Below are 23192 nucleotides of genomic sequence, written 5' to 3' on the forward strand. Positions count from 1 at the left end.
GGAAGGACCTTGAGAATTGATCGTACTACATTACATTTAATTGACCCTACGGTATCGTAGATTTCACTCTCAGCCTGCAACAGATCTCCACTAGTCCTTCTGTTCCTTTGCTGTTCATTATCGAATAGAGCAGGCTCCGCGTCTCCTTCGCGCCATAAGCAAAAAGATGACAACCAATAACAGTGCACAAACCCACAATGTGGAATTCATAGTCAATGATCCCAACACATCCACCGGATGCCACTTCATGTTCGAGGCTCCCGGAGTCCCGCATTCTGCCTTCGACTCCGCATCGCCGTTCACGGCCGTCACGCAGAATTCAAATGCTCCTCTTCCGAGAACCAGACCTTGGACTGTTGTTTGAGGCAGGGGACCCATGACCATATCACCGGTCGTCATGAATGGTCCAGGGCGCTGACCACCGATGCTGCGGTAGTATATCAGATATGCAGCGGCGTTGGCAGAAGCGTTCCATGTCAGAGAGGCGGAGGTGTGGGTTGTGTATTTCGCCTGCAAGTTCTTGGGTTGTTCTGGCTTTCCACCACCTTCCACGACTGGCCGTGTATAGGCATACAGTCCTTTGCCTTCTGGATGCGTCCACGTAGCCATTCGAACGGACCATATGCTACCTTTTGGGAGTCCAAAGAATCCAGTGATCGTCTCTGAAAACCGGCGAGATCCCACAGAGTTCCAGTTGGTCTCTGCCATATTCCGCATAGAGATCTCGTACATGGTGATGTTCCAATTACTACTGTTCTCCGGCGGTGACCAGGAAACCCGGAACTGACTATTTTCTGAGACCATATGGAAGTCCCTCGGTGGGGGAGCAGTGTGCCGATCCGAAACAGCCTCGACAACTTCAGAAAATGCGCTGCACCGATCGCCATGGCATGCACGAATCTTGTATTGATACAATGTACCGGCCGTCTCAGTGATGGTATCGAAACGATTCATCTCGACGTGCTGCTCAGTCCATGGCTGTACTCCTGTTCTCCACATCACTTTGTAGGATGTCATGCCGTAGTTGTGGTCCCAGGTCACCTTGACACCTGTTGGTGATGATTCGGCTTTTAAATTCTTGGGAACTCGGAAGACCCGATTTATGGGCATCACGGCAGGTATATGGAGAGTCTCGTGGCCAATGTCGAATTTGTCGACTGCGAGAAACGTCAGCATGYCATCCGGTCTAAGCTTCGATCTTAATGCACTTACTTAAAGTCTGTGCAAAGACCTGTGCGATTTGATAATTTCCCAGAGCGCTAGGATGTAACTGCAGGCGAATTAGCCGCTGTTGAGATTGGAACTACTGATAATACACACCTGATCGAAAGCGGCTGGGCAATGAGGATGGTCAGGTCCGCAAGAGTATGCTGATGCTACGTCGACATAATGAATGGGTGACTGCTTTGTGCTCCAGCTAGGGATTTCTTTTGCGAGTAGTGGGTTGAACTTGTCGGTCCTTTCATCAAGCGCGGCATCCCTGAACCCTCTGTGTACAACCTGCATGTAAAGTCAGCGCAATCGCAACACTAGCTCGATGTATATGCGTGTAATACATACATTACCAACTGCAAACTTTGCGCGAGGGTTCACAACGCGAATCTCCTCTATGATAGTTTTTGTACTGTCCAGCAGACCTAGAAACAGTCACAATGCGTCAGCTTGATGCGGCATGGTCAGCCTTCATATCACTCACCTTCAGGCGAGTCCAATGACCAGACTATAACACAAAGTCAGCATGTCAATGTTCGGAGGATTGCATGAATACACACTAAAGTCATTGATTCCTATCAAGCACAAAACCAGTTCGGGCTGATACTGCTTCGCCAGATCGCGAATCACCTCTTTAGCCAATTGAGCCTTGTAGCCTCCGGTTGAGAAGTGATCAGAATCGAAGTCTTTGGGAACTGCTTCAGCATATCCCCAGGGAATCCGCGCCTTGCCAAATAGCGGGGGGGCTTCATCCCCAATCACATACGGCGGCTGTGGAGGCAAGGGATGACCAACATCGATTSTGCCTGTCATCGATTAGAATTCATGGAAAAGTCGCGTGTGGGCCAATTGACATGCCCTTGTATGGCCCGACAAAGTCAACAGAGACATTATTCGCCCGAAACCATTCCCAGATGTGATAACGCCAGGTGAAATCGCCTTCGTGGCCGTGAGTAATGGAATCTCCAACGACCATAATCCTGAGAGGCTTTGTGCTTGCTGGTGATTCTCTTCCATCATGTTCCCGTGATCCAGCGCCCGCGACTGCAGCAATCAGCGACGCTGCAGTCGCGAAGAGTGATAGTGTTCGCATCTTTCAGCGTGTCATTGAGTCGTGCTATGCCGGTAATCTGAGACTGAAACCAATGACGGACGTTGACAGGGTGTGTTTTCCTCAAATCCAGGAGTGGAAGTGGATGACATTGATCACATTCGTAGCGTGGCGTGCTCCTTGTGCGTTGCGGACTACTACGCCACAGTAGTAAGTGAGATCTCCTGTTAGTTGGCGGCGAACTCTGTTTACAGTAAGCACTTGCTGTATTCGTCTCGAAGAACTCTCGTTAGAGCCTCGAGGTAGTCAATCTGTTGGTCCTGTTTGTTCCATTAAATTTGAATGCTCTACCGTCGGAACGTCTCATCTCGGCGGGTGAAAATGGGTGAATGCCCATCAATTTGTGCGGTCGCATTGAAATGAATGGCAACAGGATCCAGGAGGCTTGATTCTAGACGCAGGGTCTTTGGGTCGATGGCATGTGAACCGTTGGGGATATGTGCCGAGGTCTGATTYGCACAAAGTTGCATGGCTGATCTTGCGTAATGTTAAATTCAGCCTTGTAGTTGTGGATCTGGGGATTCGAATTATTATTAGAGTTGGTAGTCTGATTCGACAGATAGCTTGTAAGCGGAATCGCTCGCTTTGAAAGAACGGTCATCGTTCTGCGATGGATACAACGAATGTATGGGCAGAGGGAGAACTCAAGACAAGAACGCCAAGCTCTGCCATCCGTTTCATATGCCGGTCAAATCGGCGGATCATTTCAAGTCCCGCGGTAACGGAGCTGAGATGAACTTGAAAAGGCAGCGACTTGGTTCGGTCGAGCAACAGCAATGGAGATTCGCTTTATGCAATCAGGTACCTCCTACCAACACCGCAACGCCTTGCCATCTCCTCGCTACGCGCTGAAGACCCTCACATTCAAGTCAACGCTCCCACAAGCAACCAAACACCTTATCTGCTCCTTCGCTGCATCGTCCCCTTTGCTTCCATTGGTCTGCGTGCCACCATTGGTTTCCCCCTTGGATGGTTCCTTGAACAGACTCGGCGCCCATCTTAGGCATGTCACGAAATGATCAGCAGCAGGTATCACTCTCACACATTTTCCTTCTTGTGATAGGTCCCAACAGCGGATTGTCTTGTCATCTGAACCGGATAGGAGATATTTGCCTGCAGGGTGAAATGCAAGACTCCGAACCCAATTGTCATGTCCCGTGAGCGTCTTGATGCAGAGTCCATTGGCAGAGTGGATCTTGATGAGTTTGTCTCGACTGCCTGTCGCAAGGTATTCTGCGCTACTGCCGGCTGAAGGCGCCTTCTTCAGGCCTGCCAGACTTGCTAGATGAGCGTATGCAGATGGTGGAGCAAATGCACAGCATTCCACCACGTGCTCGTGTGCAAGAAATGTCTGCTTTTGAGCATTGCTTTCTGGCTGGTTGAGATCCCACATTCGACTCGTTTGATCGGAGGATGTGGACAACAAGAAGCGGCCGTCGAATGTTGGCGAAAGACTTCGCACCCAATCCGCATGTCCCCGGAGAGTGTTGATACAGTAGCCAGTCGTGACATCCCAGATTCTGATCGTCTTGTCTCGGCTGGCGGAAGCCAAGAGATTCCCCGACATCGGTGCGCCCGCTGCTCCAGAGGGTATGAACCGCACGGAGCTCACGCTATGATCGTGACCGGGAAGAGTGCGAATGTTCTTATAGTCCTCCGCAGGATCCCACAGCTTGATGGTCAAGTCCGAAGAGCAGGATGCCAGCAGGGTATTACCGCGGGGTCCTCCAAAGTCCACATCTAACACGGCTTTGGTATGCGACTTGAGAGTGCGCTCCAGCTCGCCTAACTCGTAGTCCCAGATCTTGATGGTGCAGTCTTCGCTGCCAGAAGCCAAGCTCGAGAAGAGCGGGTGAAAGGCTACGCATGTTACGGGCTGACGATGCGACTGAAGGGTATGATGAGCGGGCGGCCGTGGCAGCCAAGTCGCAGGATCGTGATTTTTCCGCGCCGCAAGCGATGTGGGCGTTGCATTGTCTAACTCCTGCTGTAGCTGTGTTTGCCTCGTCTCCAAATCCATAATCTTCTTCTGCAAGCGGACGACAGATGTCCATTTCTTCTCAAGTAGGCCCTCATACTTCTTGGCCGTCGTAGGGTCGAAAGCGGTTTCAGGCAGGTTCAAGTCATCGCGCAACACTTGGGCACTGTTTTCATGGCCGGTCGAAAGCAGATATGCAATGAGGGACTTGTGGCTGTCAGCGATGCGATCAGCGAGTGTCCTGCCGTGCAACAGGGGGTAAGGTCGCGTGCATACAGTTCCTCCGCCTGTCGTGATGTCAAGAGATTGCTCATCGCGACCGTGGCATTGGCGAGTGGGTTTCCCTTTTATGCGCCGCTCTGATGTCTTCGGCAGCTGTAATAAGCAATGCGATGTTGGTGGGAATTATCGGTCGATGGTGGGAATGGCGGTGTGTGCATCAACGGGGATATCAGCAACATGCAAGAAGCCCCTTCTCTTCTCAACAAATGGCGTGTATCTGACGAGAATCTGTCCTGTATGGAGAGATGTATCAACTCCGGCGCAGTCTTGTCCGTTGTTGCGGAAATGGCGACCCTACAATTTATTTGGGGAAGGTGGGGCATCCAATGTTGGGGCACGAGCACGCTCACCTCGACCCATGTTTCATCGGGATGTTTTCTTGGAATTGATACACGGCCGCGATGCGCTTCCTGGTGGAAATATGCGTCGCGTTTGCACGAATGCGATGTTCAGAGTGCATGTCACGTCAAGCATCAACTACCTTACCTTACCTCATCTCTCATCTGCTGAGATGGAAGGGATGAATGAAAGGGTCATGATCTTCGGGAAGTCTCTACATCTGCATCTGCAGTCCTCCTCCGCGATAGACATAACCGCCAGTCTATGCCTTTGGGCGAGGCAAGAAAGGCCACCTGCGTAGCTTGAGGGGGATTAGACTAGCAACAGCGGGTCGGTTGAAGGTCCCGAATCCATGGTCATGATAAGGTTGTTCATTCCCCTGAACTGCTGTAGCCAGACGCGCCTCCGAAGACAACTGTCGGCCTGACTCTGCTTTCCTTTGCATCGTTTGAAAACAACGTCGTGGAATGCGCGTCTTTAAGGAGATTGGGTAAGACGTGGAAGTGAAGTGACTGAAGGATCCCGGCCCGAAAGTGAGGATCTTTCCGAAGACCGATTTACTTCGCGGGGTGTAAATAACGTGCCAAACACTCCCATCACCCGTATGTTTACATGCTCGCCGTTTCTACCGTCACAGTGCATACTTTGCCCCCCGAGATTGAGCATACAAGACAGCAGTTCCTGACCGGATCCGGACCCAAACAGCACAGGACCGCGCCGAATAGAAGCGCACAGAAGCCTGGCAGACTTGGGCATCATTCGTCTCCTGGACGACGGGCATCATCGAAAGTGAACACCGTCGATTTTTTGGGCTGCATAACGACACAACACCACCGACCACGCACCACACTTGATCATGGCGGATGAGGGAGAAGAGTTTGCGCAGCTCTCGCTGCCCGATCAATTTGCACACAAAAACTGGAAAGCGCGCAAAGGCGGCTATGAGACGGCGACAAAGGAATTCAAGACCGCACAGCCGTCGGAMCCAATCGTAAAGGAATTCACCTTCGACAACAACATCTGGAAAGCGGCAGTTGGCGACTCCAATGTTGCCGCACAGCAGGAGGCGCTCAATGCATACAACGCCTTCCTTGATGCCGCAGGCACGGATGGCGCGAAGAAGACGCGCGGGCAGACGGTGGGTCCAGTGGTGGAAAAAGGACTGACGGGAAGACCGGCGGCGAAAGCGAGTGCCTTGGAAGCCCTCATGCTGTTGATCGAGCTGGACAAGGCCGATCCCATCATCGAAGACCTTCTACCCTACCTTGCGCACAAGCAACCCAAGATTATCGTCGCCACACTAGAAGCGCTCGCCAACATCTACCACGCCTATGGATGTAAGACGATCGAGCCAAAGCCTGTGCTCAAGCTGCTACCCAAGATCTACGGTCATGCGGATAAGAATGTGCGAGCGCAGGGACAAAATCTCACAGTGGAGATGTACCGCTGGTTACGGGAGGCCATGAAGCCGCTGTTTTGGAATGAGCTGAAGGAGGTGCAGCAAAAGGACTTGGACAAGCTGTTTGAGCCCGTCAAGGCGGAGCCAATGYCAAAGCCAGAGAGATTGTTGCGCTCCCAACAGGCCGCACAAGAGCGAGCTGCGGCCGCCGCACCGGTTGCAGAAGAAGAAGAGGAAGAAGAGGAGGCAGCCATTGACCTTGAGCCAGAGTTCGAGGCTGTTGATGTTTTTGCCAAGGTTCCCGCCGACTTTGGTGACCGATTGGCCAGTTCAAAGTGGAAAGACAGAAAGGAGGCTTTGGACGAGACGTTTGCTGCGGTGAACCACCCTGCGATCCAAGAGGGAAGCTTTGATGAAATCATTCGAGGGTGTGCGAAGAGCATGAAGGATGCAAACATCGCTGTCGTTACAGTCGCCGCCAACGTCGTGGAAGCCATTGCAAAAGGTCTTAGAAAGTCCTTCAGCAAGTACAGGAGCACAATCTTAGCATCTATGCTGGAGCGGTTCAAGGAGAAGAAGGTCACTGTCACGGATGCGATTGCCGCCGCTTRTGATGCTGTTTTCCTCGCGACCGGTCTAAGTGACATTACAGCAGACGTCCTCGAAGCGCTGAAATCGAAGAATCCACAGGTCAAGGAGAACTCCGCCAAATTCCTCGCGAGAAGTTTGAAGATGGCAAGGGAAGCGCCGACACCTGAACAGACCAAGGAGATTGCGGAGGGCACCAAGAAACTCCTTACTGAAAGCGCAGCCCCATTGAGAGATGCGGGTGCTGAAGTCTTGGGCGTATTGTGGAAGATCATGGGCGACCGGAACATGTTGGCACATCTGGAGGGACTGGATGACATTCGCAAGAGCAAAATCAAGGAGTTCATGGATGCATCAGAGGTGAAGGTGAAGTGGAAGCCGAAGGCCGCTCCTCCACCCAAAGCAGCAGCGCCGGCGGGCAGGAAACCAGCTCCAGGATCGAAGCGGCCGGCGGCTGGTGGCGTGAAGAAGGCTCCCGCGAGAGCCGTCACTCCTCCGCTTGTCGAGGACGCTCCTCTCCAACCGCGACCGACAAGCAGACCTGTCGGCAAAACTGCCGGTGGCCTGAAAGCTCCTGGAACTGGCCTGAAAGCGCCTGGAACAGGTCTACAAAAACCAGGACTTAAAGCGCCCTCCACAGCAACTGCTTCTCCTAAACGGCAAGGAGTATATGTGGAGGACGCACCACCCCCTGCAACACCCAAAGCGATGGGCAGAGGGCTCGCTGGCCGTCCATTGGGCAAGCCCGCTGCGGCGGCCACATCTCCACCTCCCCAACGATACTCGCCTGATCGTAGCGCCTCGTCAGCACTGAGCAACATCGAGCGGCAGGAACTGGTTGATTTACGACAAGAAATCGAATACATGCGTGGATCCGCCTCGGATCTGCGGACCGAAAAACACAAGCTGAACTCACAAGTTGCCGAGCTGCAAGTTCAGAATGCACAGCTCATTGAAGATCACACAAGAGATGTTCTCCAGATCAAAGCAAAAGAGACGCAACTGGTACGCGCAAGAAGTGATGCGGAAGCTGCGGAGGATCGGGCAAACTCTCTCAGCAAGGAGATTGATCGACTCAAGAGGGAAATCACAAGATTGGGCAGAAGCCAAGCTGGCAGAGACAGTCCAATCGATTCGACACTCAACGGGCCCTCAAGTCCAAGAGGCTACAATTCGAGGCCGTATGGTGGTAGCAGGCAGTACGCTAGCATCGACGGCTACAATGGTGGCAATGGAGATTTTGGTAAGGAGAACTATCGCGATGCCGAGGAAGGTGCTAAGCTAAGAGGCGGTTATGCAGAACGTCCGTCGTCCCAGGCTTCCAGACCTATGAGTAATGGAGCTTCCTCCGGACGTGCAACGCCTGCGGAGGAGCATGAGAGCGCGAGGAGTGTAAGTGGCAGCAGCGCACTTGGAAGAAGCCAGGGCGAGAACGGAGTCGAGAGCTGGAGACGGGCAGCCGAGGTCACGCAAAATCTCAAGGCGAGGATCGAGATGATGAAGGTAAGTTATTCGCGAGCTCCGCGTCCATTCAAATGATGAGACCTGGTTACTGATATTGATTGACTTTACAGGCGAGGCAGAATGTTGCTCGCGGACAGTAATGTCTTTGATTGCTGGAGTTTCTTCATCTGCGATTGCGAGACACGCAGCGATTTGAACAGAAGGGCTTGGGACAGTCTCTTCGCTCGTCATTTGGGCACCAGCTTCTCGTATTGAAGGGATGACAATGATGCTCCCTGATGGCATGGCATGGCATGGCGTGGACTTTGGGCGTTGCGGGTCATATCTTTTCGTCATGGATACCACATTTTCGCGCGTTTGAACTTTTGCTCTTCCTGCTACAGGAGTGGTGGCTAGGTTGCTTCATCACGCAACTTCCAGTAGACCTCATACATCAGATCCGACAGGCTCATTACGAAGTCTACAGTCCTGATTGGCGTCATGTTTTTCAATGGTTGACTTTTGCCCGAGGTGAAGTTGAGTTTAACTAGTATGCCTCTACAGCAGGCAACAGGAATTTATGAGACAGATACGACAATAACGACATCCACTGAACAGCCATCCCTTCCATCACATCAAAATTTCCAGCTAGAAAGACCCCAGCCCTCAAACCCATCCATGCGATCAATTCCTCTCGCCCTCCTAGCCATGACGGCTACCGCTACTCCTTTAAAATCCGCGGACCCAAACCCAAACCAACAATCCGCAGAAAGCGACAACAACAACAACAATACCTCATACACCACTCCCATAGAGCATCCCATCCAACAAATCATGTGCAGCGTCATGCGCTCCCACTCCGACTCGCACGGCAAAATCACACCAGAAGGAATTCAAATCATCAATGAAGCTTTAGAAAATTCCCCGCCGATTCCTAACTATGTTGCCACAGACGAAGAAGGAAAGTCTTCTATCGAGGTCGATGGGGTGGGGTATTTAGTTCCCGAAAGTGTGGTGCAGATGAAAGGGTTTGAGAGGGATGCGGATCGGGTGGGTGATGAAGGGGAGGGAGGGATGAGTGGCGAGGAGTTTGCTAGGAAGTATTCGTTGGGGGAATTTAGAGTTGAGGAGTGGGAGGAGGATGCTTAGAGTGGAAAAGTGTCTAGCGGAAGTGGAGTAAGGATGTAATTGGTGAATACTTTATTGTGAGAGATAGGGGGCAAGGAATTGCTTGGAAGACATTGTGAGAAGATGAATGGGTATAGGAATTGATGACCTGTTGTTTCTGTTCCTATCGGTCTTGTATCTCAACGCTCACACCAACAACCTCTCAACGATGTCCCTTGGGCATAATCAGGAAGAGATTATCCATCTCTATACATTTAGGTGCCGTGGATGGAGCAAGCCTCGCCTGGGGACACTGCCGAAGAAATTGCGGGGTTGCGTGACGAAGTTCACCTCACTCCAGGCGATATGTTGTCCCAGACACACACGAGATCCAGGCCGAAGGTACTTCAAACTAATTTGGCTGCTGCGCATAGGGTGTCGATTTTTGCCGTTTCCATCTGCGTTGATCCAGCGGATAAGCTTGAATCTATGGACCGATGAGTATATGTGAATATAAGCAAAAGAGATAGAAACCAAACGTACTCGAGTGACTGAGACCACAATCTTGGATTGCGATGTAGAGAGTAAGCTTGCAATTCGAAGATGTTGCCTTTTGGGATGTAGTGCCTTCCCAATTCCAAGCCTCGAGCTGGCATGTCGCGAGCGAGAAGTCCCCGTGAGTCTCAAGTTACCCGCCGGCGTACAGGAAGCCATAAGAGCAGAGCGAGGATCCGATAAGCAATATGATCGAAGATTCAATATGCGTGACATTGGTCAAACTCGGTTTCCGCAGAGGCCGGTCGTTTCTTCCATCATCACAATTGGACTGCTCCGTGCAAGGGATTCCTTGCTGGCCCAGACACTCCCCATCATTCGATCCCGCAACCGTCCAGGCTTCAACCCATGACTGATCACAACTCCCAGCAATGCCAAATCGAACCGTCGTTGTTGTACAGGCTGTGGCTGTGAGCAGGCCTCCAAGGCGTAGGTTCCTCTACTCTCGTCATCCATGGCGGCAGTACGTCTGTGCAAGCTCGGTGGTAAAGTATCACTCTTCTTCGTGCGCAAGTCCGTCTCGGGGAGCAGATCAAGCATCGGATGAGTCCCAGATTTGCACCACCGAAGGCGGCATGTTCGCTCGTGCACCCTCCTTTCGATCTCACGACATACACAGCAGTGTCCTCGTCGCTTGAACTCACCTACTCAATTAAGATTTTTAAATCAGCAAGCAACTCGTTGAACATGTATATTCGTGAATCTGTAAAATGTAGGTAGACATTGGTAGAAGTGATGATGATTTTCAAATGGAGACTTTTCCTCGCCATGCATCGTGATGTAACAGTGTAGTATGTGTAATAGTGTATTTCAGGCAGGGAGATCTCAACCTGCTGTAGCCGACTGCGGAGCTGCATAAAGATTGGTGACGGGAGTAAGAGTCTGAGCACTCTCCCGATTGCCGCTGCTACTAGCAAGAGTCCCTGTGCGACTGTGTGCACTTCTCGGACTGGGAGCCGTGACGAGGCCTTGTTTCCCAAGGGGACCGGCCGCCTGACGATACCGTCGGAGGTCCGCCTCGACTTTGCGGCGTTCTTCCTGTTCGATCTGGATCACAAACGTTAGCAAGACATGCGCCGTGTCGAAGGTATCAGGACCACTCACCCTCAAAGCACGTATGCCTTCCCCTCGCGCCTCTCTCATCATCCTCTTGAACTCCTGTCTCAAGACCATGACGCTTGTGCTCTCCTTCGGCGACGGGTCCGTATTACCACCAGATGGCTTGACACCAATGGCTTGCACCCTCTCGTCTGCAAGCTGTTGCTCAAGCTGATCAACCCTTTCTCTCAGTCCATCGATGAGACCCTCGAGCTGGGCACGCTCCTTTTCAAGCTCTAAGCTCTCTCTTGTCATGGCTTGGAATTCTTCCATCATGTCTTGCAGTTCCGTCTCAAGTAACTTTGTGCGATCGGCTTGATTCTTACGCAACGCTTCGATCTCTTGATCCTYGAGTTTCTCAAGCGCCTCCATGTCTTGCGCAGCGACACCAGCCTCCTTCTTACGCTCTTGCCGTGTACCGTATGCGCCGTCAAGATCGGCCTTTGCCATTGTAAGCTCAGTGGTAAGACGAACGACCTCGGACTCCAGGCTCTCCATCTCGGTTCGAAGGTCTGCGTGTGCTTGTTCGGCGGTAGACCTTTCAGCCGACCATTGCGCATGTCGAGAATCTGCGTCTTTTTGCTTTGCTTGATTCTCGTCAAAGGCTTTTCGCATCTGTTCGAGCTCGTTCATCACATTTTGCATCTCGCCCCGAGACTCGATAACCTCTCGCTCAGCTTGCTCATTACTGGCCATGCTAGTTGCGAGGTCAACCTGGGTGGCATCGTATGCAGCTGTGAGCTGTTCGAAGCGAGTCTGAAGCTCATCTAGCTCCCGGTGTTTCTCCATGTCTGATTTTCCGTTGAGGTCTCGTTGCTGCTGGATCTGTCGGCGCAGGATGTCCTGCTGCTCTTTGGATCCTCTGGCGACGTCGCAGAGATGCTGCACCCGCGCGCTGAACGCTTGCAGAGAAAAGTCTTCCCGGATGGGCGTGATTGGGGACACGGCGTCATTTTCGCGCGGAGCGGACGATCCTTCGGACTCTACAAGTTCCCAAAGGCCTGCGATGACAGTCTCGATTTCGGCCGCTTTCAGCGCTTTAGCAGAGGCTTCGGACTGTGCAGCGTCGATTGCTGCAAATGCCCCACCGCTCGCCGCATTTGCATTCTGCAGATCCTCTTTGTGTTGCCGTATGATTTTGTCCATGGTGAGCACGCTCTCTTGTAGATAATGCAGCTGATGCTCGTAGCCATTACCTGTGACCTCTGGTGGCTCATCAAGCTCCCTGACCACTTCCGAGTCGGGAGAAGTGAGCATGATGTGATACAGCTGGGAATTCAAATCTCCCATACGACTCTCGACAGCATGATGGGATGTGCTGTTTTTCTGCTCCTGCTCAGCTGCGCGAACATTGCGCTCTAGCGCCGCAAGCATGCTTTCAATACGATCTTTGACATCGTCTGACGATCTTATTTGCGGCTCCGGTGCGGGTTGCACGCCACGATTCTGGCTGGCCTCGACGATAACACCCCGTAGTTGGGCGTTAAGTTGCTCAAGACGGTCCTGCATATCGACCAAATGTTGCTCGTTCTCGTCTTGGATCTTTTGCACGTCGCCCGATGTGGCAGCTGCGTCTGGCATACCGCGGAGGATGTCCCGTATGCCGTCAAAATCGGTCGGTGCGTAGCCTATCACATCGTCGCTTGAAAGATGGCGCAGGCCATTCGTAGGTCGCGCCGTGCTGATCTCCGCTGCCTGACTGGCCTGCTGCGCGAGCACCGCCGCGGTATGCCTAAGCAGCTTTCTCTCCACAGTCTGACTCCTCTCCAACAGTGTCTTGATCTGCTCATTCAACTCGTCGACCGACTTGATACTCTGCRCTAGCTCCTCCTCCGCCTGGTGCAGCGTGTCTCCCCCGTGACTAGACCCGCTCCCATTCCTTCTTCGACCGCCCCCAAGAGTGTTGCTGCCGTTTCGTGGGTCATTTGGACTCTGCGGGGTATCCGGTCTCTTGCTGGCCGAGTACAGCCTGTGCAAATTGTGGGCGGCATCCTTTACCTTGCTCTCCAGGGCAAGTTTGCGATTCGCGGCCTCTATTCGTGATTGCAGTCGTGCATGTTCTTTCTTTAGCTCGTCAACCTCGTTGATGTCTAGTACCTCGTACGCCTGCGTGTCGAGAAGGGCCGTCTCGTATAGCAAGTGCCGTCCCACGGCATCCTGCCCAGTTTCCCGGCTTGTGTCTAGGCGAATGTCGTCCACCATGGGCGGCTGGAATGCAAAATCGTCAAAGTGGCCGTTGGTCGTTGGTTCGTCGGAGGTGGGCGAGGAGAAGTCAAAGCCGTCGTAGTGTCCGCCCTCTGTTTGGCCGTTGGGAGGCGCAGGAGGCAGTGGTTTCGAGGTGSGATACTGCGCCGAACTGGACGTGCTGGATTCGTAGTCGTCGTAGGTCTCGTATCGTGGATCGGCTTGTTGGTCGAAATATAGAGGCTTCCCAATCCCATTCACGTGACCATTCATCTTGGACGTGTCGTCCTCTCCGCGTGTGCCAATGGAAGAGACGGAAAAGCTGCTGCTACCCTTACTCCAGTGAGTGAGGCGCGTGCGCGCAGAGGCTACCCTCACCGCGGGCATGAATWCTCGGTCGAGGTGTTGCGCATCCTCCGCTGTACAGTATGGACATGCAGCAGCGAGGCAGGATGTCTGAGAACACTCCTGCTCCTGCACGAGTCGTAGGTAGATATTGGGGGGTGGTCAATAGAAAGACGGGCTGTTGGCTCGCTTTCGGCGATGGTGCCGATGGAGATACCAGGGGTTCGGGTGGGGATTGCGGGATCCCAGATCCCACGTCGGTATACCTTACCCGCTGCAGGTGCTGCTTTCTCGTCACGATTGTCGTGTTTTTCGACGAAGAACCTGCGGAATGTGTCCCTCTGTCTGCCCAACTGCAATAATGTGCCCGATGCGCCGTCGACGCCGTCAACATTTGACACGCTCTTGCCAGCCAATGGATCTTTAGCCCCACATGTCCGCCCCTTCGGGAGATTGGAAGCCAGATTTGAACTGAAAAGCTTCCAGCGGATAGAATACGAGACGCGCAGAGTAACAAGGAATATCCATCCATCGACGTTCTATAACTTGCATTGCCGACGAAGCTTCCGTAATCCAGACAGAGCGGCGCCTCCATCAAATGTGACGGCATCGAGGAGAAGCAGAGAGGCTTCAAGCACTACAATAGAAGGCAAGCGGACTAATTCCCGTTCATCCAACAACGTGCATGCTGGCCCGTCAGCACTCCGTTCGACTGATACGTGTCACGACACACCTACGGTGGCAGTGGAGGTCTTCTGGACCGCGATTTCAAGACCGGTTCATCTTGAGGCACTTTTGCCTTGGACAGCTCCATGGTTGATCATTGGACTCCCTTATCGAACATGCCTGATAGAAGTGACCGACATCCTGCGTTGGCCTGGTACCATACGGAAGCCGACCCTCTTGGACGCAAACAGTCCGCGCAAAATGCTGTGGACAGCGGCACTGACGAAGCCTATCGACACTCAATAGAGGCCATTATGCGGCCGATGAGGTCAGCCGCTCTACGCTCTGCAGCCGAACCATTGGGCCCCTTACCTTAGAGAGCGCTCTGGCTCTATCCGGATACGAACAGACTACGAGTGCGAAGAGACCCCAGGAATTCCGCCACATGTGTCTGAAGTGCGTTTACAGCGGAGATGGCCTATGCGAGGACTCTATAACGTCGACTCCTGGCAGAAACTGCTCCACTCCCTACCGGATAACGCAACATGCCACTGCCAAGGGTAAGAAGCGACAGCATACACTCACTGTGACAGGGACCGCAGACGCCACTCTGTGCGCAGATACATGGAATCAGATCTCGGCAACGAGATGTGCCTGTTCGCTCGCCAGCAGTACTGCTGCCTCCATCTCGTTGTGATAGTTGTGGATGCAGGGATGTATACTCTTGACCCTCCCCGGTTTCACGCGCCCTGGCTAGAGGATTGTGGGGTTGTAGTAAGTCAAACCAGGATTGCAGCAGAAGATGCGAACGATCGCTTCGTTATGGCTGATGCAGCCGCTGATCACGAATGAGAGAGTGAGCTGCAGAAGCGAGCATTAGTCCCAAACATCTGACTTGGGCTGGTAGTGGGCCCCGTTCTCGCCTTGGCCTCCTGTAAGCATCGAGTTGGTGCTATAATCGTCAAGATACCTGCGTGGGAATAGATCGAACAGGAATGATAACGAAGAGCTATTTCGAGGCATGCTGAACTTGGGCAAACTTTGTGCCATGAGCACGAGTGTCTACCTTGCAGCCGAGACTGTGGGGAGCCCTCGACTGTAAGTGAATCGTCGGTCAGAGTTAAAGTCGAGGCCATTCCCATGGCGGACATGAGAAGAGCACAGCCTGGTTCTGATGATCCGGGTAGGAACGACTCCCTTCCGACCAATAAAGCACTCGTCGGTCACTGAGTGTCAGTCCGACTTTATCAGGGCAGATGAATCGCTCTACCGCGTCATTTCGAGAGTATCTAGCTTCATGTGAGCGGCGAAACACAACATGAATGGTCGTGCATTGCACGTCCCTGGACTAACACGCTCTCAATGCACACCGCTGGACTGGCTCAAATTCCAATCTTCTGTGTGACGAGGTTACTTCTTTCAGCTGCACACATGCCCGATTTGGAGGCCATGCACTCCTGCAGCCACTACCATCATCTCCAACACCGGCTAGAACAGCCCCGGATCTCAAGCGAATGATTGCTTATCCGATGAGTCAAACAAGCCTCTTCAATGCAGATCTTTTTCAATCAGGCCACCAGCTTTCCTACGCCCAGTTTTGCCAAGGAACTCAAGCAGTACAAACCTGGGCGCCACAATCCACGTGTGAAGAACCCAATTGGGTAATTTCTTAAGCGAATGCCTTTCTCTACAATCMTATAGGTTTCCCCTCTTTTCTTCGTCTCAAGTATCCTGCACGCTGCTAGGCTACGGGCAGCCATCAGCTTGCGCTGGCCAGTGGAACAGAGGACAAGCTTCGCCGATTATACCCTTTCTATACAAATCGCAGTGTGCCTGAGCTTTGAGGCCGCCGCTTGAGTCACTTTGCATCCTGTCTGAGCCTCATATCTGCGGCCCTCGGCTTTGGAGCTTTGCTAGATGCGGATGTGTGTAGCGAGAATAAGATGATCTACTTCAGAGTTCCCTGGAGCTGGTAAAACATAAGTGATGGCTGTCGCCCACCCCCCGTGTTCCAATCAACAAGAAGTATATCATCGCAGAATCACCCTCAAGATCTCAAGCACAACAACGAACAACCACTGTCGCCATGTACACATTCAGCCTTCTCTGCCTGACCGCATCAAGTGCCTTCGCGGCCCTGAGCTCCACAGGCGAACCGATCAAACTCGCTGGTCTAAAAAAGCCCGACCTTGCAGCAACTAGCCTCAACTCCCTTTTCGCTCGACAGACATACGAATGCCCTTTTTCGTCGACCGCTTGCAGCGATGGAATGACCGTGAGTATTCCATACACACAATCCTCCTCTCCCCTAATCCCTCATTCACACTAACGTCTCCACCAGTGCTGCGCATTAGCAACAACATGCTGTCTCGACGGTTGCTGCCAATCTCAGTACTCCTGTGATCCAAACGGCGAAGGTACCCCAGTCCAGCCTTGCGTCTGCTTTGGATTTGGATGTCCGGATCCTGAAAATGATGGGAGTGAGAGCTCGTCCACTTCTACTCGTTCGAGTCGTTCGACTACCGCTGCGGCCGCGACAACTTCCACGACCAGCGAAGATTCCACTACGWCGCAGAACCTTTCCAGTTCTGAGACCACCTCTGCTGAAACGACCAGTTCGGCGGAAGACTCAAGCGCTACATCGGCTTCGGGCAATTCGGCGGAGAATACGTCGACCCAGCCGGCCTCTGGTGATGCACCCACGGACTCACCAAGTGCTGGAGGTGGCGGTGGAGGTCTCACCGGCGCAGGCGTCCAGATCTCGAGCATGAGCGTTGTCGCCGTCATGTTGGTCGCTGGAAGCATTGGAGTCGCGGCCGTGGCTTTGTAGACAGTTCAAAAGATCGTTTGATACCCTCCGTAGTGAAGCTAGCTGCTCTGAGCAGGATGTCTAATAGTGTTTGACACCGCGTTATCATTTCCTCCCTCAAGCACTCTCAGCATGCGCCGCTTCCTCTCTCAGGCGCCGCCGGACTTCCATCAATGCCTTTCCAAGAAGGTTCTCTCCCCACTCTCGCCTGGATTGCTCGGCGTCTTTTGCGGCGAAACCGATGCCCCATATCGGGTCATTTGGAGCTGCCTCGACTAATTCGCTGTCTCCAGTATCGAGAAGAACTTTAGCCAAGTATTTGCTGTTTGGACCTTTGGTGAACTTGTGGTAGTTGCCCTCGATCACAATCCGGCTTTTGTCTATGTCATGTCAGGCCGTGTAGATCCGTAGAAGGACATTAAACTCACGAGCATCCCACTTCGCATGGGAGAAGCCCTTGACCTGTCGACCCAATCTCTTATGGTCTTTCGGATCTTGTGTGTTCAACATCTGCCGCACGATATTCTGGAAACTCCGGATCAGCCATATCTCATGACAGGTTGCTAGTCAGTAGGAAAGTACCTCGTCTCCGAACAGCTTTGCCTGAAGAGATGTCAGCGTCGGGCAGGATCATCACCACGCCATCGAAGACTCACCTTTTCCGTCATCATCCACATCTCCGCGCTGATGTACAAGTGTCCWTCAACCTTAAAGTAGCATCTGTACCATTGTGAGAAGATGCCGTAGGGCTTCTCCTGGGGTTTATGGAAGTAAACCGTGCCAGGTGATGGACGTGTGCTCGAGCTAGTGGCCGCCATGGTATGTGTTCGGACTGAAGACTGCGGAGCAATAAGTCGAGAGGTTGTGAGATGTCGAGGATACAGACGGCAAGTCATCTTATAAGTCCAGACGAGGAGTCATCCTGTGAAGGTGCGCTGTGTGGTACTCGAGCCTGACTGTTCTGACCCGCTACCAACTCACACGGAAGGTAGACGTACGGAACGCTCCACATATCAGATTCTCGGAAAGACCTGTTGTTCTCGAAATGTGCTTACTCCTGTACAACATCAATCATGTAGATTTCTTGGCGTTTGAAGCTTCGAAGACCCACTTTCACATGCGGAGCGGTGGCTTAGTTGAGTGACCGGTCAAGTAACGCTCCACTTGATCCGGTAGTGCCAGACAGCTCATAGATGAACGTGGAGGCGACAAAATAGTGCATATAAGCTATCTTTTGCATCGCACATGGCTGGAACACCCTGAACCAGTCTGGCTATAGCAAAATTCAAGGATCGACACACGCCCCTGAAGGTGTCGTTAACTTCATACAAGCCTTTCCTGGACAAGATGCGCTTACTGGAGGCGAAATGGAGATCGAGACGGTCGAAACCAACGTGGCGGTGCGCAGTCTGGCAGCCACGACATCGTCCGGGAGGAGGTTGMTCTTACTGGGCTCGATGGCAAACATTAAGCAATGACCGATGATGCCACGAAATACTCAGATGAGAACTTACATGTAGTTTAAGCATCCTTTTGCCATAGTGGACATTGTTCCGGGTCCTGGAAGCAATGTAAACGGAGACGAGTTCTACGGCGAAGGCTTTTGAGCAACTCATTGCGTATTCTCACTCTAGACGGCCAGTGGGCACATATCATCAAGCATGATGAAAAATTGAGTATCAGCGTCAATTGGACTGCACATGTATCGTCCCGGTCGGTATGGCGGAAAGTATGACATTCAGCGTCGTAACTCTGCCGTGTACATGCTCCAAAGTTCTTTCGCATTTTCCGTCTGCCTCCCTCCGCTCTTGCAACTCCGGCAACTTGACCACACCACGTCTCGAAACGGCGATTTTTCCAAATTCTCGTTCGTGCAAATCACGGCGCTGCTAAGCTTTCTCGACGAGAGTCTTCAGGCCACCACCATCCATCGTCGGGAAGACATCCCATGTCTGCCAATCATCGTCCCGAAACAGTCCCTCGTTAACCTCGCCAAGCTGCGCATCCGCCAGTGCAGCATTGAAGTGCTCGAAAGCCCGGGACAATTTGAGCAAATTCGCATCTAAGCTGCCTTTTGGAAAGTTCGGATACGCTTTCTCTTTTTCAAGCTCGGTGATCAGTTTTTCGAGTTCAAGATCACGGACAGAAAGATCTGTGAGTCCCCGAAGTTCGAACAAGGTCCTCATGCCAGGGATCAGAGCAGGATTGGTACCAATCGTATCCATGCCCGGTCGCCCAGCCCTCCAACGATTGTGATAACCCTTTAGCCAGCCTCGGCGAAGATTGGTCTCGCCAAGACTGGCAATCATCAGGACGTGAAGTCTCTTCAAGCCAGGCAACTGTTTCAAGAGCGGGAAGGCGAGATCTATCAGCTCCACGCCACCCATTCTGAGGTTGTGGTAGTAGATCGTGATGTCCCTTATCATCTTCTTCCGCTGAGATCCGATCGCAATCAGAAAAGCGCTTAGTTGCACCGGATAATGAAACACGAATGAATTGCAGCTGTAATACACTCCTACTGCTTCTTCATTCATCTGCTTGCACACCGAGAGGATGGCGAGAGCAGACTTCGTGTGCTTGCCCTCTGTTAGCTTGATGGACTCGGGGTCCCTTGGAGTAGAGGTTGGAGGCTCCTTCGATGGATTAATAGACCCTGTGACCCGCAGCAGCAGATGATAGATATGGTTCCTCAGCTCTGGTGGCAGATTGAGGAAGCGGAATGACGAGCCTTTCCTGCGAGACTGTCAGTGAGTCGGTGTTGAAAATGTCAAGAACAGACTTACTTCCGGCGCTTCAATTCCTGCTTCGGCTTCAATCTAGGTAAGACGTGAGTCTCCAAAGCCCCACCTGGGATCATGCCACCGCYCTCAACTCCGTTGGGGTCGATGAGCTTGGAGAAAGTGACATGATTAATGCGAGACAGYGTCAACAAGCCAGTGATCCCAGGGAAGCGAAGGATTGCAAGATTTTGCTGATTCGTGAGGTCCATAACATGTTGTGGTCGCTGGCGTGTTTCGCGTGTGACGCGTATTCTCTTGACAATCTTCGCCTCGTCGATTCTGATATTGAGCTCCTGAAGCCTTTTCATCTTACTCAGGGAAATGAAAGCCTCGCGCACGCTTCCATAACCTCCCCAAGCGTCAAGCCTATCCCATGTGCATTCAACTCGCCGCACCTGATTCCAGTGCCGCGGCCATGTGATACTGGTCATTGACCACAGCTGCATTTCTCCAATGTCGAAGACGTTCATCCCATAGTAGAAAGGGATCGCTTCTCGCTCTACCTGCTTCGACAGGTGAAAGATCGGCGGCATGAACCTCTCACGGTGATGGAACTGGCCATGATGTCCGACGGCTGCACGGTGCATGTCGATGTTCACAGGCTTGTCGTACACCAGATGGTGCTTGTAGATGACATCGCGAACGTTCTTTGGGAGATCCCAGAAGTTCGGCATTGTGGACCTCGAAGGCGTGCCAATCCGATTGTATGTAGAGGTTGGCGTTGTGGCGTTGTTGTTTGGTCAAAGTGTCGAAGAGGTGGGAATTCCGTGATGTTCCGCATAGGTGCGCCGGAGGAAAGAGCGCGTCTGCCTTGGATCGAATGAACACGAAACGCGACGAACCCAAATCGCCCCTCCAGAAGCATCTCGAGCACTTTACCTTACATCTTTGCAAGGGGATTACAACGCTGATCGGAGTCGAATGGGGATGCTTCGCAAAAACACTACACCGTCACACCCACCGGTACTCTCCGCCAGGGTTGAAACGTAAGAATCTTTCGAAATGTACTCACTACGCCTATAGCTCAATACTATCCTCCTTCCGCAAACGAAATTATGTCGTCTCGGCGCGGTCCCGTCACAGGTCGCCGCAGGATCACGAATTCGGATCCACTCTCWCATCCAACATCCTACTTGGAAACATCCTGGAAGCAGTTATACCTGTATCAAAGTCAGCAAGCCGTGAGAACAAATCAATCAGCATCCACAAACTTCTTCAGAATCCTCTCAAACCCATCCATGCCAGCCTTGAGCACCTCCATCCTTGGTCCATACGAAACCCGAACGTAATGATGAGCCGGACTGTCGAACAAATCCCTTCTTTTGCTGGGATTGAGGTCGAAGAAGATACCCGGAACGACAATGACCTTCTCTTCCAAACACGCGGAGAAGAAGTTCAGACCGTCGTTGATCTCCTTGGGAAGTTGCTCCAGGTTAAGCCAGAGGTAGAAAGTAGAGTCAGGCGTGTAGTCGAGCTGGAAACCCATGCCCTCCAACCGGCCGACGACATAGTCGCGCTTCATGCGGAAGTGAGATTGGAGAGCCTTCATCTCATGGCGGACTTTGGTGGGCTCCAGCATGGAAACAGCTGCTTCCTGGAACGGGACATTGGTACCACCGTCGAGATAGGAGCCGCAAGAGCCAAGAGCACGGACGAACTCCTTCGGACCAACAATCCACGCTACACGCCAGCCTGGCAGGCGGAAACGTTTCGTGAGACCATCGATGATGAGAACGTCGTCTTCGTCTACGTCATCAATATTGTCCGCTGCACTGATGACAGTTCCATCGCAGTCTGTAGTGTAATTGTAGCCGCAGTAGAACTCGTCCATGATAAGGGTCTGGGAGCGTTAGCGTTGCTTGATCGTTCCTCGATTATAATATGGTGCTTACAGCTCGGTCACGAGCGATATCCTGGATTTCAGCGAGTTCGGCACGAGGGACCATTTTACCAGTAGGATTACGAGGGTTTGATGTTATGATCACCGACGTGCCACGCTCAATCTCTTCTTCGATCTTCTCGGCATGAATTTGGTACCCATCTTCCTTCTTGAGAGGGATCGGAATGGCGGCAAAATTCTTAAACAGACTCAGCATCTCGGAGTAGGCCRTATAGTCTTTCATACCAATTGTCAGTGAACATGATGACGTCTGGGAGTGGCAAACGAACCGGGAATGAAGAAGCCCAAGTAGGCATTGCCCAGAACAGCAGCGATTCGAATGAGACCCGCACGACCTCCGGGGACGATACACACGTTCTCCCAGGTGTATCTAGATTAGAGGAGGATATGTTAGAAACGATAAGAACCAAGATTGTTGAACGCTTGAAGACAAATCAACGATGAATGTCTTCCAGGCTTCGCATTGACATACTTGCTCTCCTTTCCTTGACGGTGATGTTCATTGTACAAGTGAGCAACAGCTTCACGGAGGGGCTTGATGCCTGCCGTTGGACCGTATTCACGTCCAGTCATGGAAATGTCGATGGCTGGGCAATCAATCAGTATAAGCATCGAACGCCAAGCGCTCACATCAAAGCTTACTGTGAGGCCTCTCGAAACATCCCTCGATTTCTACGGCAAGACATGTCAGTGCTGCTGTCATCTGGTACTTCGCGATAGACGATACCATCGTCGACTTCGGGCGCTCCCTGGCCAAGATTGGCCCATGCGTGAGGGTCGTCACCATAGCCACGCTCGTAAGCTCTCTCCGTCGTCCACACCACACCGGTCGAGGCACGAGCAGGATCAAGTCCAGCATGTGGCTTATGTCCCTCATGAGCCTGACGGAATTGAAGATGCACAGCCGAGTTGATTTCTGAGGAGGAAAGGTCAACATCTACAAGCTTTTGATGTAGAAACAAGCTCAATACCTTGATCAGTGGGTCCTTTCGAGGTACTAAACCGACGACTGGCAGCACCCGTGTTTAAGGCAGTCTTGCCATCTCTGCGCGGAAGCGTAGCCATGGTGACTTGATCTCGAGCAGCGAACGAGAAGCGTTCGGGTTATACAGGTCCCGCTGTGGTATGTGGGATCGATAAGCTTGGCGGTGAGGCTGCGATTAGGTGCAAACGAGGAAGACTTCCACACCAACAGGAACAGCACGGGATGCCGTGGCTTCGAAGCAAAGGCAAGTGGAACTCTCTTCTTGGTTAGTTCCTGCCGCAATACTTCGGCTCGAACGGCTCAGACAAGGAGTACGCGTCGCAGTGACCATCAAATTGGTCAAAATGCCACGCTGTTCCAATCAATCCACTCGGTTTTGAACCAATGTTACAGCGCTGTTTCCGAATCCCA

General features: G+C 52.4%; 9 protein-coding genes; 3 read left to right on the forward strand and 6 right to left on the reverse strand.

Annotated features, from left to right (window-relative positions):
- Positions 1 to 117: 117 nt before the first annotated feature.
- On the reverse strand, positions 118 to 2305 carry RCC_10075 (uncharacterized protein; the record flags this gene model as incomplete). XM_023775307.1 has 7 exons in its annotated part: positions 118 to 1157; positions 1213 to 1270; positions 1321 to 1500; positions 1561 to 1637; positions 1697 to 1720; positions 1773 to 2018; positions 2071 to 2305. 7 exons carry the CDS (start codon positions 2303 to 2305, stop codon positions 118 to 120), a joined length of 1860 nt encoding a protein of 619 aa, XP_023631075.1.
- An 859-nt stretch (positions 2306 to 3164) lies between these two features.
- Positions 3165 to 4615, reverse strand: RCC_10076 (probable Nuclear distribution protein PAC1; the record flags this gene model as incomplete). XM_023775308.1 has 2 exons in its annotated part: positions 3165 to 4515; positions 4578 to 4615. The coding sequence occupies 2 exons, from the start codon at positions 4613 to 4615 to the stop codon at positions 3165 to 3167; spliced, it is 1389 nt and encodes a 462-aa protein (XP_023631076.1).
- Positions 4616 to 5778: 1163 nt separating this feature from the next.
- On the forward strand, positions 5779 to 8513 carry RCC_10078 (related to spindle pole body component; the record flags this gene model as incomplete). XM_023775309.1 has 2 exons in its annotated part: positions 5779 to 8412; positions 8484 to 8513. 2 exons carry the CDS (start codon positions 5779 to 5781, stop codon positions 8511 to 8513), a joined length of 2664 nt encoding a protein of 887 aa, XP_023631077.1.
- Positions 8514 to 9030: 517 nt separating this feature from the next.
- RCC_10079 (uncharacterized protein) lies at positions 9031 to 9501 on the forward strand (the record flags this gene model as incomplete). Its single annotated transcript, XM_023775310.1, has 1 exon — positions 9031 to 9501. The coding sequence occupies one exon, from the start codon at positions 9031 to 9033 to the stop codon at positions 9499 to 9501; it is 471 nt and encodes a 156-aa protein (XP_023631078.1).
- A 1338-nt stretch (positions 9502 to 10839) lies between these two features.
- Positions 10840 to 13683, reverse strand: RCC_10080 (uncharacterized protein; the record flags this gene model as incomplete). XM_023775311.1 has 2 exons in its annotated part: positions 10840 to 11061; positions 11119 to 13683. The coding sequence occupies 2 exons, from the start codon at positions 13681 to 13683 to the stop codon at positions 10840 to 10842; spliced, it is 2787 nt and encodes a 928-aa protein (XP_023631079.1).
- A 2710-nt stretch (positions 13684 to 16393) lies between these two features.
- Positions 16394 to 17137, forward strand: RCC_10081 (uncharacterized protein; the record flags this gene model as incomplete). XM_023775312.1 has 2 exons in its annotated part: positions 16394 to 16582; positions 16649 to 17137. 2 exons carry the CDS (start codon positions 16394 to 16396, stop codon positions 17135 to 17137), a joined length of 678 nt encoding a protein of 225 aa, XP_023631080.1.
- Positions 17138 to 17233: 96 nt separating this feature from the next.
- Positions 17234 to 17934, reverse strand: RCC_10082 (uncharacterized protein; the record flags this gene model as incomplete). XM_023775313.1 has 4 exons in its annotated part: positions 17234 to 17496; positions 17545 to 17641; positions 17699 to 17719; positions 17773 to 17934. 4 exons carry the CDS (start codon positions 17932 to 17934, stop codon positions 17234 to 17236), a joined length of 543 nt encoding a protein of 180 aa, XP_023631081.1.
- A 1071-nt stretch (positions 17935 to 19005) lies between these two features.
- On the reverse strand, positions 19006 to 20570 carry RCC_10083 (uncharacterized protein; the record flags this gene model as incomplete). XM_023775314.1 has 2 exons in its annotated part: positions 19006 to 19849; positions 19900 to 20570. The coding sequence occupies 2 exons, from the start codon at positions 20568 to 20570 to the stop codon at positions 19006 to 19008; spliced, it is 1515 nt and encodes a 504-aa protein (XP_023631082.1).
- A 455-nt stretch (positions 20571 to 21025) lies between these two features.
- RCC_10084 (related to aspartate aminotransferase) lies at positions 21026 to 22861 on the reverse strand (the record flags this gene model as incomplete). XM_023775315.1 has 8 exons in its annotated part: positions 21026 to 21056; positions 21108 to 21736; positions 21789 to 22012; positions 22066 to 22166; positions 22269 to 22383; positions 22439 to 22468; positions 22524 to 22712; positions 22768 to 22861. 8 exons carry the CDS (start codon positions 22859 to 22861, stop codon positions 21026 to 21028), a joined length of 1413 nt encoding a protein of 470 aa, XP_023631083.1.
- Positions 22862 to 23192: the final 331 nt, after the last annotated feature.

Source organism: Ramularia collo-cygni (genome assembly GCF_900074925.1).
Source record: "Ramularia collo-cygni strain URUG2 genome assembly, contig: RCC_scaffold20, whole genome shotgun sequence".
Taxonomy (NCBI): Eukaryota; Fungi; Ascomycota; class Dothideomycetes; order Mycosphaerellales; family Mycosphaerellaceae; genus Ramularia; species Ramularia collo-cygni.